The sequence below is a fragment of the Salmo salar genome, chromosome 05 (genome assembly GCF_965601325.2).
Source record: "Salmo salar chromosome 05, fSalSal1, whole genome shotgun sequence".
In the NCBI taxonomy this organism is placed as follows: domain Eukaryota; kingdom Metazoa; phylum Chordata; class Actinopteri; order Salmoniformes; family Salmonidae; genus Salmo; species Salmo salar.
In genome coordinates, this window is record NC_138295.1 from 13,079,865 (window position 1) to 13,098,524 (window position 18,660).

Genomic DNA, 18,660 nt, shown 5'->3' on the forward strand with positions numbered 1-18,660 from the left:
TAATTCCCTGCACCAGCTGCCACAGAGACTCACTACAATATCCCCTTGCTGGAGAGGACAGACTGCAGCTGTCTTTTCCAGCATGGCCGTCTAGTGACTACTACCCACCAGTGGGTCTGCCCCTGACACAACTGTTTACTTCCCGAACCAGTGTTTATATAAGGGGTATTAGAGTAATAGGCTTCCAGTCAACTATCCGCTGGCCTTCAACTAACCAGGTGTAATGTATTTAGTCTCAATCCGCCGGCCCAGTAGGACATTAGGCAACACTCACACACACACTTAAAGATGCACTTATGCAGAAATTGCTCAGCCATTTCCTGGTTGCCAAAATTCTAATAGTCTGCCTAATTTCAGTTAATGTGACCAAAACAAGCAAGTATAGTGTAGAAAATCATTGTTCCATCTAAAGATCTGTGAAATATATTTTCCATAAGCAAACATATTGTATTTTCTGCTGTTTGAAGCTGGTGTACAAAGCCGAAAGTAAAAGATGCAAAAAACAAACTTAAGCATGGGAAGTATAGAAACAGCGCACATAGAACATATATACCGCGTCTTAGACATGCTTTCAATGAGAATGACAGATCTATAACTCACATTTCTATGTGAATTTGGTCAGGCAGCCCAAAAAGTGACATATTGCAGCTTTAATAATCAAGGGCACAGCTTTGGGACATAATATACAGTACCAGTCAAAAGGTTGGAATCAAATCAAATTGTATTGGTCACACACACACACACATTTTTAGCAGATGTTATTGTGAGTGTAGCGAACTGCTTGTGCTTCTAGTTCTGACTGTGCAGCAATATCTAACAAGTAATATAACAATTCCACACAAAAAATCTCAACTCTGAAATATCACACAAAGAATCATGTAGTAACTAAAAAAGTGTTATACAAAACAAAATATATTTGAGATTCTTCAAAGTAGCCACCCTTTGCCTTGATGACAGCTTTGCACACTCTTGGCATTCGCTCAACCAGCTTCATGAGGTAGTCACGTGAAATGCATTTCAATTAACAGGTGTGCCTTGTTAAAGTTAATTTGTGGAATTTCTTTCCCCCTAAATGCGTTTGAGGCAATCAGTTGTGTTGTGACAAGGTAGGGGTGGTATTAAGGTTGCACATTTTGAGGAATATTCAGAGGTGGAAACTTTCTGTGGGAATTAACTGGAATATAGGGGATTTAACGGAAATGCAAATTAATATTAATACCATATAAATGTAGATGTTTTTTGCATTGGATATATTTACCATATCATATGGTGAAAGAAACATAAACCTTTTACCTTATCATAAGTAGACATAATTGAAAATGATTAAATCCTTCCAATAGAAAGAAAAAACAACAATTTAGTTACGAATTGAACTTTAATTAAATGAGTTGACTCTTCACATGGATGATTTTCAACAAACTAATGGGAATATTCAATGATCCCCAATGATCCATCGCATCTCACAAAAACGTTTTCAACATACATTTGTAAAATTATAGTCTAGAAACTAAAGCTTTGGTTGTCTTCCTCTCAGGCTTCCATGTCTTCTCTCTGGACCTCCTCAATGTCCACCTCTTGAACATAAGACTCTGAGGCCTCATCTTCACTGTCACTTTCCAACTTAGTTGAGGATGGCTCGTGGTCAGGCTCAAAAAGCCTCAAATTTGCTCAGATAGCCACCAATTTTTCAACCCTTGTATTGGTCAGCCTGTTGCGTGCTTTGGTGTGTGTGTTCCCAAACAAGGACCAGTTGCGCTCCGAGGCAGCTGATCTTGGTGGGATTTGGAGGATGATGGAGGCAACAGGGGAAAGAGCCTCAGATCCACAAAGTCCCTTCCACCAGGTGGCTGAAGAGATATGTTGGCACGACTGCCATATTGCATCTCCATCCCAAAGCCCTTGCTTGGAAGTGTACCTCGCCAGACTGCCAAGAACCTTGCCCTCATCCAGGCCAAGGTAGCGAGACACGGTAGTGATGACACCATAGGCCTTGTTGATCTCTGCACAAGACAGGGTGCTCCTGCTAGCATACTTGGGGTCCAACATGTACGCTGTGGCGTGTATGGGCTACAGGCATAAGTCTTCACGCTTTTTGATGTATTTCAGAACTGCAGTTTCCTCTCCTTGGAGCAATAGTGAAGTGGACAGGCAGTATGGATTTCTTCTCTTACATCTGCAAGCAGAGTCTGAACATCAGACAGGATGGCATTGTCTCCCTCAATCCGTACAATGACTACTGCTATAGGTTTCAGGAGTTTCAGGCTGCTTACCACTCTCTCCCAAAATACAACATCCAGGAGGATCCTCTTGATGGGGCTGTCCATATCGGCAGACTGTGATATGGCCATTTCTTGGAGAGACTCCTTCCCCTCCAGGAGACTGTCAAACATGATGACAACACCACCCCAACGGGTGTTGCTGGGCAGCTTCAATGTGGTGCTCTTATTCTTCTCACTTTGCTTGGTGAGGTAGATTGCTGCTATAACTTGATGACCCTTCACATACCTAACCATTTCCTTGGCTCTCTTGTAGAGTGTATCCATTGTTTTCAGTGCCATGATGTCCTTGAGGAGCAGATTCAATGCATGAGCAGCATAGCCAATGGGTGTGATATGAGGGTAGGACTCCTCCACTTTAGACCAAACAGCCTTCATGTTCGCAGCATTGTCTGTCACCAGTACAAATACCATCTGTGGTCCAAGGTCATGATAACTGCCTTCAGCTCATCTGCAATGTAGAGACTGGTGTGTCTGTTGTCGCTTGTGTCTGTGCTCTTGTAGAATACTGGTTGAGGGGTGGAGATTATGTAGGTAATTATTCCTTGCCCACAAACATTCGACCACCCATCAGAGATGATTGCAAAACAGTCTGCTTTATGATTTTCTTGACCTTCACTTGAACTCTGTTTGAACTCTGCATCCAGCAAATTAGTAGATAAAGCATGTCTGGATGGAGTGGTGTATGCTGGCCGAAGTACATTCAGAAATCTCTTCCAACACACTTTGCCTGTGAGCATCAGAGGTGAACCAGTTGCATACACAGCTCGAGCAAGACATTCATCAGAATTTCTCTGACTACGTTCCTCCATTGAGTCAAAAAAACTTCTGATTCCAGGAAGACCAAGAGCTGTTGCTATAGATAAGGTGTCTGATTCATCATTTTTCATCACTTTTGTCAGAGGTTGCTTGCTGTGAGCGCTGAGGGAACTTTATGCACTAAGCCAGATGATTCTGGATCTTTGTTGCGTTCTTCACAGTTGATTTGGCACAGTATTTGCAAATGTACACAGCTTTTCCTTCTACTTTAGCTGCAGTGAAATGTCTCCACACGTCAGATAGTGCCAGTGGCAGTTTCCTGTAAAGATTAGAAATTGTTAACAAGTTCGAAATTATTTAAACTCACTTTGCTGTAAGCTACTATTTATTAGTTAACAAAAAATCATGTATGTCATAGAAAATATATTCACCCCACCCAATATTGTAATCAAAATTTACCAGAAAGCATGTAGTCCATGGCTCAGACAGTGTAGCAGTGTGGGCTCGAAAAGCATCACATTAGTGTCCATCACAGCTTTACATGTGATGGAAGAGTGCACTGTACATGTGATGGAAGAATGCACTGTGCATGCAGAGGGTTGCAATTCCATTGAATTGGGAGAATTGGGGATAGTTTAACCAAAATATGCCAGAAGACCTGGAATTGCCTTATGTGAACAAAAATGTTCACTGTTATAAGCTAACTTTTTTTGATGAAATTAAGCAAAATTCTCCAAATTCCAGGGCTTAAAAATTTCCAGAAATTTACCGGAAAGTTTCCGACCCTTTGCAACACTAGGTGGTATACAGAAGATAGCCCTATTTGGTAAAAGACCAAGTCCATATTATGGCAAGAACAGCTCAAACAAGCAAAGAGAAACGACAGTCCATCATTGCTTTAAGACATAAAGGTCGGTCAATACGGAACATTTCAAGAACTTTGAACGTTTCTTCAAGTGCAGTCGCGAAAACCATCAAGCGCTATGATGAAACTGGATCTCATGAGGACCGCCACAGGAAAGGATTACCCAGAGTTAGCTCTGCTGCAGAGGATACGTTTATTACATTAGAGTGTCTAGTATGAGAAACAGACGCCTCACAATCCTCAACTGGTAGCTTCATTAAATAGTACCCGCAAAACACCAGTCTGAACGTCAACAGTGAAGAGGCGACTCCGGGATGCTGGCCTTCTAGGCAGAGTTCCTCTGTCCAGTGTCTGTGTTCTTTTGCCCATCTTAATATTTAATTTTTATTGGCCAGTCTGAGATATGGCTTTTTCTTTGCAACTCTGCCTAGAAGACCAGCAACTCTCTAATGTACTTGTCCTCTTGCTCAGTTGTGCACCGGGGCCTCCCACTCCTCTTTCTATTCTGGTTAGAGCTAGTTTGCGCTGTTCTGTGAAGGGAGTAGTACACAGCGTTGAATGAGATATGCAGTTTCTTGGCAATTTCTTGCATGGAATAGCCATCATTTCTCAGAACAAGAATAGACTGACGAGTTTCAGAAGAAATGTCTTTGTTTCTGACAATTTTCAGCCCACAAATGCTGATGCTCCAGATACTCAACTAGTCTAAAGAAGGCCAGTTTTATTGCTTCTTTAATCAGAAAAACAGTTTTCAGCTGTGCTAACATAATTGCAAAAGGGTTTTCTAATGATCAATTAGCCGTTTAAAATGTTAAACTTGGATTCGCTAACACAGCATGCCATTGGAACACAGGAGTGATGGTTGCTGATAATGGACCTCTGTACCCCTATGTAAATATTCCATTAAAAATCAGCAATTTCCAGCTACAATAGTCATTTACAACATTAACAATGTCTACACTGTATTTCTGAACACTTTTATGTTATTTTAATGGACAAAAAATGTGCTTTTCTTTCAAAAACATTTCTAAGTGACCCCAAACTTTTGAACGGTAGTGTATTTGTATTTTCTTCAGTCAGATAAACACTCCGAACAGCCTACCCGACCGCTCGGTGGCGTCCGACTGGTCCTAAAGCACACTGTTGCCCCGTTTAGTATCACATTTCCATTATAAAACACAAAAATGCAATTTCGGAATGTGGGGTGGAGTGTAAGTTGCGCCCCTGTTAATACTAATATCACACTTAATGCCAAGGCTGTGGGGTAATGGGTCAGTCAAAGGTCTAGTAGTAGATATTAATCAAGTTTCATTAATTAACATTCAAGGGCCATTTCATTTATACAGTGCATTCGGAAATTATTCAGACTACATCACTTTTTCCACATTTTATGTTACAGCCTTATTCTAAAATGTTTTGAATAACATTTTTTTCCTCATCAATGTACACACCATACCCCATAATGAAAAAGCAAAAAACGTTTTTTTTAATCAATTTTAACAAATTTATAAAAAATAAAAACAAATACCTTATTACATAAGTATTCAGACCCTTTGCTATGAGACTTGAAATTGAGCTCAGGTTCAATTGATTGGACATGATTTGGAAAGGCACGCATCTGTCTAAATAAGCTCCCACAGTTGACAGTGCATGTCAGAGCAAAAACCAAGCCATGAGGCTGAAGGAATTGTCCGTAGAGCTCCGAGACATGATTGTGTCCAGGCACAGATCTGGGGAAGGGTAACAAAAAATGTCTGCAGCATTAAAGGTCCCCAAGATCACAGTGGGCTCAATCATTCTTAAATGAAAGAATATTGGAACCACCAAGACTCTTCCTAGAGCTGGCCACCCGGCCAAACTGAGCAATTAGGGAGGAAGGGACTTGGTCAGGTAGGTGACCCAGAACCCGATGGTCACTCTAACAGAGCTCCAGATTCCTTCTGTGGAGATTCCTTCCAGAAGGACAACCATCTCTGCAGCACTCCACCAATCAGGCGTTTATGGTGGAGTGGCCAGACGGAAGCCACCCGCTGATTCTCTGATCTGATGAAAGCCAAGATTGAACTCTTTGGCCTGAATGCCAAACGTCACGTCTGGAGGAAGCCAGGCACCACTCATCACCTGGCCAATACCATCCCAACGGTGAAGCAAGGTTGTGGCAGCATCATTCTATGGGGATGTTTTTAAGCGGCAAGAACTGCGAGACTAGTCAGGATTGAGGAAAGATGAACGTAGCAAAGTACAGAGAGATCTTTGATGAAAACCTGCTCCAGAATGCTCAGGACCTCATACAGGGGCGAAGGTTCACCTTCCAACAGGACAACGACTCTAAGCACACAGCCAAGACAACGCAGGCGCGGCTTCGGGACAGGTCTTTGAATGTCCTAAATACAAGTGTGCCAAGCTTGTAGCGTCATACCCAAGAAGACTCAAGGCTGTAATCGCTGCCAAAAGTGCTTCAACAAAGTACTGGCTACAGGGTCTGAATACTTATGTAAATGTGATATTTCAGTTTTCCAATTTTTTATACATTTGCAAAAATAACTAAAAACCTGTTTTTGCTTTGTTATTATGGGGTATTGTGTGTAGGTTGATGAGAGAAAAAAACTAATCAATCAATTTTAGAATAAGGCTGTAACGTAATAAAATGTGGAAAAAGTGAAGGGGTCTGAAAACTTTCAAAATGCACTGTGGATATGCTATCTAATGTCAAACCAACTTTGCCACGGTCGCACACCAGCTGGCTGAAGCAAATTTGCGAAATTATTTGGCTAACTTTTCCACCTGTGAACACTCAAGACACCCACATCAAACCACACCCCGAAACCAACTCGTTTTAATTCAGTCAGGCCGCTAGCATTTTTTTATTAACCAAATCTAAAACACGGCCAAACCAGAAAGTCCAGTCGCCCTTTAAACGGATGATAGCTGGCTAACTTAAAATGTAACATTTGTCAGACTTGTCATACCTCAAAAGTGGTGTACAGTCGACCTGAGCCCGTATTCCACACCATATCTGGTAAACAGATTCTGCTGCTAAATGAAGGAAAAAGAATCCTAATGACTCAATCCCAATCATCAATAGGCAGGTATGTGCAGATAGGCAGGTATAGGCAGCTAGTCAGGTAGGTGCTTTTCAGAAGTGAGGGTGTATCTGTAAGATCTAAAAGAGTTTTAGGTGTGTTGTGTGTTTACAGATGTGTGTGTTTTTCAGATGTGAGGATATGTTGCCAGTGAGGGTGTATTTCTCAGACCGGAGGGTGTGTAAGGTATGTGGAGACGAGGCGTCAGGCTGTCACTATGGAGCTGTTACCTGTGGGAGTTGCAAGGTGTTCTTCAAGAGGGCCGCAGAGAGTGAGCCACACACACTCATGCACGCACATACACACACACATATCAAACACGACACACACGCACACACGCCATACACATACACTCGCACACATACGTTTGTCTTACTATCCTCGTGGGGACCAAACAATTGATTCCCATTCAAAATCCTATTTTCTCTAACCCTAACTCATAAACCTAACCCCTAAGCCTAAAATAGCCTTTTCCCCTGTGGGGACTGGAGAAATGTCCCCACTTGTCCTTGTTTTACTATCCTTGTGAGCACTTCTGGTTCCCACAAGGATAGTAAAACCAAAAACACCCTTGCACGCGCACACATACAGGAAATGGGATACCCAATTCCCCTGAAGCAGCCTTGTTTGTTATTGTGTCCCCAGGTAAGCAGAATCACCTGTGCGCTAGCCGTAATGACTGCACCATCGATAAGCTGAGGAGGAAGAACTGTCCTTCCTGTCGTCTCAGCAGATGCTTCCAGTCTGGAATGAGCCTCAAAGGTAACAACTTTTACCATAACATACATGACTGTTAAATGGAGAGAGGGAGTGGAGTGAAAGAGATAATGAAAAAGAAGGGGGAGAAGAAGGGAGCAGAGATAAAGAGGGGAGGGGAGGAAGGCTAGACACACCTGTATTTTGGTTACAGGGTCTATGAAAAAGCAGGAATCATGACTAGGTCTTTAGGTTTTAATTGACCATGTTTTTTTCCCCCCTACCCCTTTCAGCTACCAACAGCTGGTATACAGAAGCAGGCGTGGTAAAATAGTGGGATTTTCTGTCTGTCTCTCTCTCTTTGACAGTTTTCACAATGACGATAGCAAAGGGACATTTTATAGAACTTCTTGTGAGGTTCTATAGAGACAATACTGTCGTGTCAAATTGTGCAATTATTATTTTGAAAATTCTGCCAAATTGGTTGTTGATCATAGCTAGACAGCTATTTTCAGTTCTTGCCATAGATTTTCAAGCAGATTAAAGTCTGTCAAACTGCAGCTCCGCCACTCAGGAACATTCACTGTCTCCTTGGTAAGCAACTCCAGTGTAGATTTCAAAATCAAATCAAATGTTATTTGTCACATGCGCCGAATACAACAGGTGCGCCGAATACACCTTACTGTGAAATGCTTACTTACAAGCCCTTAACCAACAATGCAGTTCAAGAAATAGAGTTTAAAAAATATTTACTAAATAAATCAAATCAAAATGTATTTATATAGCCCTTCTTACATCAGCTGATATGTCAAAGTGCTGCACAGAAACCCAGCCTAAAACCCCAAGCAGCAAGCAATGCAGGTGTAGAAGCACGGTGGCTAGGAAAAACTCCCTAGAAAGGCCAAAACCTAGGAAGAAACCTAGAGAGGAACCATGCTATGAGGGGTGGCCAGTCCTCTTCTGGCTGTGCCGGGTGGAGATTATAACACAACATGGCCAAGATGTTCAAATGTTCATAAATGACCAGCATGGTCAAATAATAGTAATCACAGTGAACAGGTCAGAGGTCCATAGCTGCAGGCAGAACAGTTGAAACTGGAGCAGCAGCACGGCCAGGTGGACTGGGGACAACAAGGAGTCATCATGCCAGGTAGTCCTGAGGCATGGTCCTAGGGCTCAGGTCCTTCGAGAGAGAGAAAGAAAGAAAGAAAGAAAGAAAGAAAGAAAGAAAGAAAGAGAGAATTAGAGAGAGCATACTTAAATTCACACAGGACACCGGATAAGACAGGCGAAATACTCCAGATATAACAGACTGACCCTAGCCCCCCGACACAAACTACTGCAGCATAAATACTGGAGGCTGAGACAGGAGGGGTCAGGAGACATTGTGTCCCCATCCGATGATACCCCCGGACAGGGCCAAACTAAAGAAGTAACACAATAAAATAACAATACATAAGACAAGATTTGTATGAAAAATACTTATAATTCACAGCAGACAAAAAAAAAATGTAAAAACTGTTCTCGTTGTGTAGAAAACAGGGTCTGGCCCCGAGCCATCTCTCCCTGGTACCTTATAGAAGAGGAACATTAACTCCTACTCTGGAATGCGGTATCACCCAAAGACATCGTAAATCTCCTGTCAGTGTTAAATCTCCTAGAGGCCCACTTTCAGTTCACACAGACACGATAGAGTTATAAGAACCCTCTATTCTGTTGCATAAAACAACCATTTGATGCAATTACAGTATTATAACATAATCTTACAATTTTGCTCTCACACTGTTAAGGAGCTTTTTGGTCCTAGACTTGGCGCTCCGGTAACGCTCGCAATGCGGTAGCAGAGAGAACAGTCTATGACTTAGGTGACTGGGGTTTAAAATATTTTTGGGGGCCTTCCTCGGAAACCGCCTAATATATTGGTCCTGGATGGCAGGAAGCTTGGCCCCAGTGATGTACTGTGCTGTACGCACTACCCTCTGTAGCGCTTTATGGTCAGATGCCGAGCAGTTGCCATACCAGGTGGTGATGCAACCGGTCAGGATACTCTCGATGGTGCAGCTAGTAGAACCTTTTGAGGATCTGGGGACCCATGCCAAATCTTTTCAGTCTCCTGAGGGGGAAAAGGTGTTGTCGGGCCCTCTTCACGACTGTCTTGGTGTGTTTCCCCTACAACTCATCCAGAACGCCGCAGCCCGTCTGGTGTTCAACCTTCCCAAGTTCTCTCACGTCACCCCACTCCTCCGCACACTCCACTGGCTTCCAGTTGAAGCTCGCATCTGCTACAAGACCATGGTGCTTGCCTACGGAGCTGTGAGGGGAACGGCACCTCTGTACCTTCAGGCTCTGATCAGTCCCTACACCCAAAGAAGGGCACTGCGTTCATCCACCTCTGGCCTGCTCGCCTCCCTACCTCTGCGGAAGCACAGTTCCCGCTCAGCCCAGTCAAAACTGTTCGCTGCTCTGGCACCCCAATGGTGGAACAAGCTCCCTCACGATGCCAGGACAGCGGAGTCAATCACCACCTTCCGGAGACACCTGAAACCCCACCTCTTTAAGGAATACCTGGGATAGGATTAAGTAATCCTTCTAACCCCCCCCCCCCCCCCTCAAAAAAAAAGATATAGATGTACTATTGTAAAGTGGTTGTTCCACTGGATATCATAAGGTGAATGCACCAATTTGTAAGTCGCTCTGGATAAGAGCGTCTGCTAAATGACGTAAATGTAAATGTAATGGTGGTAGGGACACCAAAGAGCTTGAGACTCTCGACTAGAGGTCGACCGATTATGATTTTTCAACGCCGATAGTGATTATTGGAGGCCCAAAACAGGCGATACCGACTCAATCGGACGATTTTTATTTATTTATTTGTAATAATGACAATTACAACAATACTTAATGAACACATCGACAACAGCCACCCTCGAAGCAGCGTTACCCATGCAGAGCAAGGGGAACAACTACTCCAAGTCTCAGAGCGAGTGACGTTTGAAACACTATTAGCACACACCCCGCTAACTAGCTAGCCATTTCACATCGGTTACACCAGCCTAATCTCGGGAGTTGATAGGCTTGAAGTCATAAACAGCGCAATGCTTGAAGCATTGCGATGGGCTGCTGGCAAAACGCACGAAAGTGCTGTTTGAATGAATGCTTACGAGCCTGCTGGTGCCTCCATCGCTCAGTCAGAGTGCTCTATCAAAGCATAGACTTAATTATAACATAATAACACACAGAAATACGAGCCTTAGGTCATTAATATGGTCGAATCTGGAAACTATCATCTCGAAAACAAAACGTTTATTCTTTCAGTGAAATACATAACCGTTCCGTATTTTATCTAACGGGTGGCATCCATAAATCTAAATATTCCTGTTACATTGCACAACCTTCAATGTTATGTCATATTTACGTAAAATTCTGGCAAATTAGTTCGCAACGACCCAGGCGACCCAAACTGTTGCATATACCCTGACTCTGCGCAAGAGAAGTGACACAATTTCACCTGGTTAATATTGCCTGCTAACCTGGATTTCTTTTAGCTAAATATGCAGGTTTAAAAATATATTCTTGTGTATTGATTTTAAGAAAGGCATTGATGTTTATGGTTAGGTACAGTCGTGCAACGATTGTGCTTTTTTCGCAAATGGGCTTTTGTTAAATCTTCCCCCGTTTGGCAAAGTTGGCTGTCTTTGTTAGGAAGAAATAGTCTTCACAGTTCGCAACGAGCCAGGCGGCCCAAACTGCTGCATATACCCTTACTCTGTTGCAAGAGAAGTGACACAATTTCCCTAATTAAAAGAAATTCATGTTAGCAGGCAATATTAACAAAATATGCAGGTTTAAAAATATATACTTGTGTATTGATTTTAAGAAAGGCATTGATGTTTATGGTTAGGTACACATTGGAGCAACGACAGTCTTTTTTCGCGAACGCGCACCGCATCGATTATATGCAACGCAGGACACGCTAGATAAACTAGTGATATCATCAACCATGTGTGGTTAACTAGTGATTATAATTGATTGATTGTTTTTTATAAGATAAGTTTAATGCTAGCTAGCAACTTACCTTGGCTTCTTACTGCATTCGCGTAACAGGCAGGCTCGTCGTGGAGTGCAATGTAAGGCAGGTGGTTAGAGCGTTGGACTAGTTAACCGTAAGGTTGCAAGATTGAATCCCCGAGCTGACAAGGTAAAAATCTGTCATTCTGCCCCTGAACAAGGCAGTTAATCCACCGTTCCTAGGCCGTCATTGAAAATAAGAATGTGTTCTTAACTGACTTGCCTAGTTAAATAAAGGTGTAAAAAAATAAATAATAAATCGGCCAAATCGGTGTCCAAAAAGGCAGATTACCGATTGGTATGAAAACTTGAAATCGGCCATGCCGATCAGGAAGTCCAGGATCCAGTTGCAGAGGAAGGTGTTTAGTTCCAGGGTCCTTAGCTTAGTGAGGAGCTTTGTGGGCACTATGGTGTTGAATGCTGAGCTGTAGTCGGTGAACAGCATTCTCACACAGGTGTTCCTTTTGTCCAGGTGGGAAAGGGCAGTGTGGAGTGCGATTGAGATTGCGTCATCTGTGGATCTGTTGGGGCAGTATGCAAATTAAAGTGGGTCTAGAGTTTCCGGGATGATGGTGTTGATGTGAGCCATGACCAGCCTTTCAAAGCACTTCATTGCTACCGATGTGAGTGCTACGGGGCGGTAGTCATTTAGGCAGGTTGCCTTCGCTTTCTTGGGCACAGGGACTATGGTGGTCTGCTTGAAACATGTAGGTGTTACAGACTCGGTCAGGGAGAGGTTGAAAATGTCAGTGAAGTCACTTGTCAGTTGGTCCGCTTATGCTCTGAGTACACGTGCTTGTAATCCGACTGGCCACGCGGCCTTGTGAATGTTGACCTGTTTAAAGGTCTTGCTCACATCGGCTACGGAGGGTGTGACCACACAGTCGTCTGGGAACAGCTGGTTCTCTCATGCATGCTTCAATGTTGCTTGCCTCGAAGCGAGCATAAAAGGCATTTAGCTTTTTCTGGTAGACTCGCGTCACTGGGCACCTCACGGCTGGGTTTCCCTTTGTAGTACGTAATAGTTTGCAAGCCCTGCTACATTCGACCAGAGCCTGTGTAGTAGGATTCAATCTTAGTCCTGTATTGACGCTTTGCCTGTTTGATGGTTCGTCTGAGGTGATAGCGGGATTTCTTATAAGTGTGCGTTTTAGGTTATTGTCCTGCTGAAAGGTGAATTAATCTCCCAGTGTCTGGAAAGCAGACTGAAGCAGGTTTTTCTCCAGGATTTTGCCTGTGCTTAGCTCCATTCCAAATATTATTATACATTTTTTTTTACCCCTTTTTCTCTCCAATTTCGTGATATTCAATTGGTAGTTACAGTCTTGTCCCATCGCTGCAACTCCCGTTCGGACTCGGGAGAGGCGAAGGTCGAGAGTCCTGCATCCTCTAAAACACAACCCTGCCAACCCACACTGCTTCTTGACACACTGCTTGCTTAACCTGGAAGCCAGCCGCACCAATGTGTTGGCGGAAACACCGTACAACTGGCGACAGTGCCAGCGTGCAGGCGCCCAGGTCACCACAGGAGTCGATAGAGCGCGATGGGACAAGGACATCCCGGCCGGCCAAATCCACCCCTAACCCGGACGACGCAGTGCCAAATGTGTGTTGCCTCATGGGTCTCCAGGTCGCGGCCGGCTGCAACACAGCCCGGGATCGAACTCGGATTGGTAGTGACACCTCAAGCACCGCAGTGCCTTAGACGGCTGTGCCGGTCGGGAGGCCCTCCATTTATTTTTTATACTGAAAAATTCCACAATCCTTAATGACTACAAGCATACCCATAACATGATGCAGCCACCACTATGCTTGAAAATATGGAGAGCAGTACTAAGTAATGTGTTGTATTGGATTTACCCCAAACACTTTAAATTCAGGACAAAAAGTGAATTGCTTTGTCATATTTTTTGCAGCATTACTTTAGTGCCTTAATGAAAATAAGATGCATGTTTTGGAATGTTTTTTATTCTGTACAGGCTTCCTTCTTTTCACTCTGTCATTTAGGTTAAGATTGTGGAGTAACTAAACTCAGCAAAAAAAGAAACGTTTCTTTTTCAGGACCCTGTCTTTCAAAGATAATTCGTAGAAATCCAAGTAACTTCACAGATCTTCATTGTAAAGAGTTTAAACACTGTTTCCCATGCTTGTTAAATGAAGCATAAACAAGTAATTTAACATGCACCTGTGGAACAGTTGTTAAGACACTAACAGCTTACAGACGGTAGGTAATTAAGGTCACAGTTATGAAAACTTAGGACACTAAAGAGGCCTTTATACTGACTCTGAAAAACACCAAAAGAAAGATGCCCAGGGTCTCTGCTCATCTGCGTTAACGTGCCTTAGGCATGCTGCAAGAAGGCATGAGGACTGCAGATGTGGACAGGACAATAAATTGCAATGTCTGTACTGTGAGACGCCTAAAACAGCACTACAGGGAGACGGGGTGGACAGCTGATCGTCCTCGCAGTGGCAGACCACGTGTAACAACACCTGCACAGGATCGGTACATCTGAACATCACACCTGCGGGACAGGTACAGGATGGCAACAACAATTGCCCGAGTTACACCAGGAACGTACTATCCCTCCATCAGTGCTCAGACTGTCCGCAATAGGCTGAGAGAGGCTGGACTGAGGGCTTGTAGGCCTGTTGTAAGGCAGGTCCTCACCAGACATCACCGACAACAACGTTGCTTATGGGCACAAACCCACCGCCGCTGGACTAGACAGGACTGGCAAAAAGTGCTCTTCATTGATGAGTCGCGGTTTTGTCTCACCGGGGGTGATGGTCGGATTTGCGTTTATCGTCAAAGGAATAAGCATTTCACCTGTACTCTGGAGCGGGATCGATTTGGAGGTGGAGGGGCCGTCATGGTCTGTGGCGGTGTGTCACAGCATCATCGGACTGAGCTTGTTGTCATTCCAGGCAATCTCAACGCTGTGCGTTACATGGAAGACATCCTCCTCCCTCATGTGGTACCCTTCCTGCAGGCTCATCCTGACATGACAATGCCACCAGCCATACTACTCGTTCTGTGCGTGATTTCCTGCAAGACAGGAATGTCAGTGTTCTGCCACGGCCATCGAAGAGCCTGGATCTCAATCCCATTGAGCAGGTCTGGGAGCTTTTGGATCGGAGGGTGAGGGCTAGGGCCATTCCCCCCAGAAATGTCCAGGAACTTGCAGGTGCCTTGGTGGAAGAGTGGGGTAACATCTCACAGCAAGAACTGGCAAATCTGATGCAGTCCATGAGGAGGAGATGCACTGCAGTACTTAATGCAGCTGGTGGCCACACCAGATACTGACTGTTACTTTTGATTTTGACCCCCCCTTTGTTCAGGGACACATTGTTCCATTTCTTTTGGTCACATATCTGTGGAACTTGTTCAGTTTATGTCTCAGTTGTTGAATCTTGTTATGTTAATACAAATATTTACACATGTTAAGTTTGCTGAAAATAAACGCAGCTGACAGTGAGAGGACGTTTCTTTTTTTTTTACATTTACATTTTTTTTACATTTTTACATTTAAGTCATTTAGCAGATGCTCTTATCCAGAGCGACTTACAAAAGTTTAATGGCACAGGCAGGGAGCCCAGCCAACAGCGAGTTGCAGTAATCCAGACGGGAGATGACAAGTGCCTAGATTAGGACCTGCGCCGCTTCCTGTGTGAGGCAGGGTCGTACTCTGCGAATGTTGTAGAGCATGAACCTACAGGATCGGGTCACCGCCTTGATGTTAGTGGAGAACGACAGGGTGTTGTCCAGGGTCACGCCAAGGTTCTTAGCACTCTGGGAGGAGGACACAATGGAGTTGTCAACCGTGATGGCGAGATCATGGAACGGGCAGTCCTTCCCCGGGAGGAAGAGCAGCTCCTTCTTGCCGAGGTTCAGCTTGAGGTGGTGATCCGTCATCCACACTGATATGTCTGCCAGACATGCAGAGATGCGATTCGCCACCTGGTTATCAGAAGGGGGAAAGGAGAAGATTAATTGTGTGTCGTCTGCATAGCAATGATAGGAGAGACCATGTGAGGATATGACAGAGCCAAGTGACTTGGTGTATAGCGAGAATAGGAGAGGGCCTAGAACAGAGCCCTGGGGCACACCAGTGGTGAGAGCACGTGGTGCGGAGACAGATTCTCGCCACGCCACCTGGTAGGAGCAACCTGTCAGGTAGGACGCAATCCAAGCGTGGGCCGCGCCGGAGATGCCAAACTCGGAGAGGGTGGAGAGGAGGATCTGATGGTTCACAGTATCAAAGGCAGCAGATAGGTCTAGAAGGATGAGAGCAGAGGAGAGAGAGTTAGCTTTAGCAGTGCGGAGAGCCTCCGTGACACAGAGAAGAGCAGTCTCAGTTGAATGACCAGTCTTGACACCTGACTGATTTGGATCAAGAAGGTCATTCTGAGAGAGATAGCAGGAGAGCTAGCCAAGGACGGCACGTTCAAGAGTTTTGGAGAGAAAAGAAAGAAGGGATACTGGTCTGTAGTTGTTGACATCGGAGGGATCGAGTGTAGGTTTTTTCAGAAGGGGTGCAACTCTCGCTCTCTTGAAGACGGAAGGGACGTAGCCAGCGGTCAAGGATGAGTTGATGAGCGAGGTGAGGTAAGGGAGAAGGTCTCCGGAAGTGGTCTGGAGAAGAGAGGAGGGTATAGGGTCAAGCGGGCAGGTTGTTGGGCGGCCGGCAGTCACAAGACACGAGATTTCATCTGGAGAGAGAGGGGAGAAAGAGGTCAAAGCATAGGGTAGGGCAGTGTGAGCAGGACCAGCGGTGTCGTTTGACTTAGCAAACGAGGATCGGATGTCGTCGACCTTCTTTTCAAAATGGTTGACGAAGTCATCCGCAGAGAGGGAGGGGGGGGGGGGAAGATTCAGGAGGGAGGAGAAGGTGGCAAAGAGCTTCCTAGAGTTAGAGGCAGATGCTTGGAATTTAGAGTGGTAGAAAGTGGCTTTAGCAGCAGTGACAGAAGAGGAAAATGTAGAGAGGAGGGAGTGAAAGGATGCCAGGTCCGCAGGGAGGCGAGTTTTCCTCCATTTCCGCTCGGCTGCCCGGAGCCCTGTTCTGTGAGCTCGCAATGAGTCGTCGAGCCACGGAGCAGGAGGGGAGGACCGAGCCGGCCTGGAGGATAGGGGACATAGAGAGTCAAAGGATGCAGAAAGGGAGGAGAGGAGGGTTGAGGGGGCAGAATCAGGAGATAGGTTGGAGAAGGTTTGAGCAGAGGGAAGAGATGATAGGATGGAAGAGGAGAGAGTAGCGGGAGAGAGAGAGCGAAGGTTGGGACGGCGCAATACCATCCGAGTAGGGGCAGAGTGAGAAGTGTTGGATGAGAGCGAGAGGGAAAAGGGACAAGGTAGTGGTCGGAGACTTGGAGGGGAGTTGCAATGAGATTAGTGGAAGAACAGCATCTAGTTTTTGCTGAGTTTACAATGTTGTTGATACATCCTCAGTTTTTCTCCTATCACAGCCATTAAACTCTGTAACTGTTTTAAAGTCACCATTGGCTTCATGGTAAAATCCCTGAGCAGTTTTCTTCCTCTACGGCAACTGAGTTAGGAAGGACGCCTGTATATTTGTAGTCACTGGGTGTATTGTGTATTTGACATTTCTACACATCTTCCAATAGGGGCCCTTTGCGAGACATTTTAAAACCTTCCTGGTCTTTGTGGTTGAATCTGTGGTTGAAATTCACTGCTTGACTGAGGGACCTTACAGATAATTGTATGTACACAGATGAACACTATTAATGCAGACAGAGTCCATGCATCTAATGTGACTTGTTAAGCAAATGTTTACTCCTGAACTTGTTTAGGCTTGCCATAATGGGGTTGAATATTTTTTGACTCAAGACATTTCAGTTTTTATATTTTTTATAATTTGTAACATTTTTGCGAAAAACAGAATTCCACTTTGACATTATGAGGTATTGTGTGTAGGCCAGTGATATAACATCTCACTGTAATACATTTTTAATTCAGGCTGTAACACAACAAAATGTGAAAAAGTCAAGGGGTGTGAATATTTTCTGAATTCCCTGTATATGTATGATCTACACTGAGTGTACAAAACATTTAGAACACCTGCTCTTTCAATTACATACACTGACCAGGTGAATCCAGGTGAAAGCTATGATCCATTATCTCTTTTTAAGTCTTGAGACAATTGAGACATGGATTGTGTATGTGTGCCATTCAGAGGGTGAATGGGCAAGAAACAAATTGTATGTACTTTTGAACGGGGTATGGTAATTAGGTGCCAGGCGCACCGGTTTGTGTCAAGAACTGCAATGCTGCTGGGGTTTTCATGCTCAACAGTTTCCCGTTGGGTATCAAGAATGGTCTACCACCCAAAGGACATCCAGCCAACTTGACACGAATGTGGATAGGGCTGTGGCGGTCATGACATTTTGTCAGCTGGTGACTGTCAAGCAAATAACTGCCGGTCTCACGGTAATTGACCGTTAATTAACATAAACACATTTTGCATCTCCAGGCATACTGTAGCCTACAAGCCACTGATGCATACCTTTGGCGCATCTACATTTTTAAAAGTCTAATAAATCCTTTTAATATAGCCTACACTATCACATTAAATCCGTTATTTATTTTAGAAAGGTCTAAAGAAACTTGATATGAAGGAAATGTAGTCCATTTCAGAAGAACAGAATAGCATACTCTGAGTTGTCCTTATGTTAGGTCCTGATCTGGCTATGCAAATGGCTGTGGACCACACTAGTTCATTTAGCAAACAAGATTTGATTAGAATTCCGTGGCATTATTTTATATGATTTTATAGTATGAAGAATACAATTGAACATAGCTGAATAAAATATAAAGGATGTTTTCTCCAAACAATTTGAAGGAGTGCGCACATGCAGCTGTTCTGTGTTGAGCGGTTAACAAAGATACAGG

The 18,660-nt window shown here is 44.2% G+C and overlaps 1 protein-coding gene across 4 annotated transcripts in view; it reads left to right on the forward strand.

Moving 5' to 3' along the window:
- LOC106604267 (progesterone receptor) overlaps positions 1-18,660 on the forward strand; it is a 38,648-nt gene that overhangs the window by 3,139 nt on the left and 16,849 nt on the right. For all 4 annotated transcript variants that reach the window (XR_014392281.1, XM_082975051.1, XM_014198751.3 and 1 more), the window contains exons 2-3: positions 7,115-7,254; positions 7,629-7,745. Coding sequence is in view for 3 of the 4 variants with exons in the window: in XM_082975051.1 (XP_082831177.1) it covers positions 7,115-7,254; positions 7,629-7,745 (257 nt within the window). In the remaining variant the exon portion in view is untranslated. The remainder of the gene's footprint in view (positions 1-7,114; positions 7,255-7,628; positions 7,746-18,660) is intronic.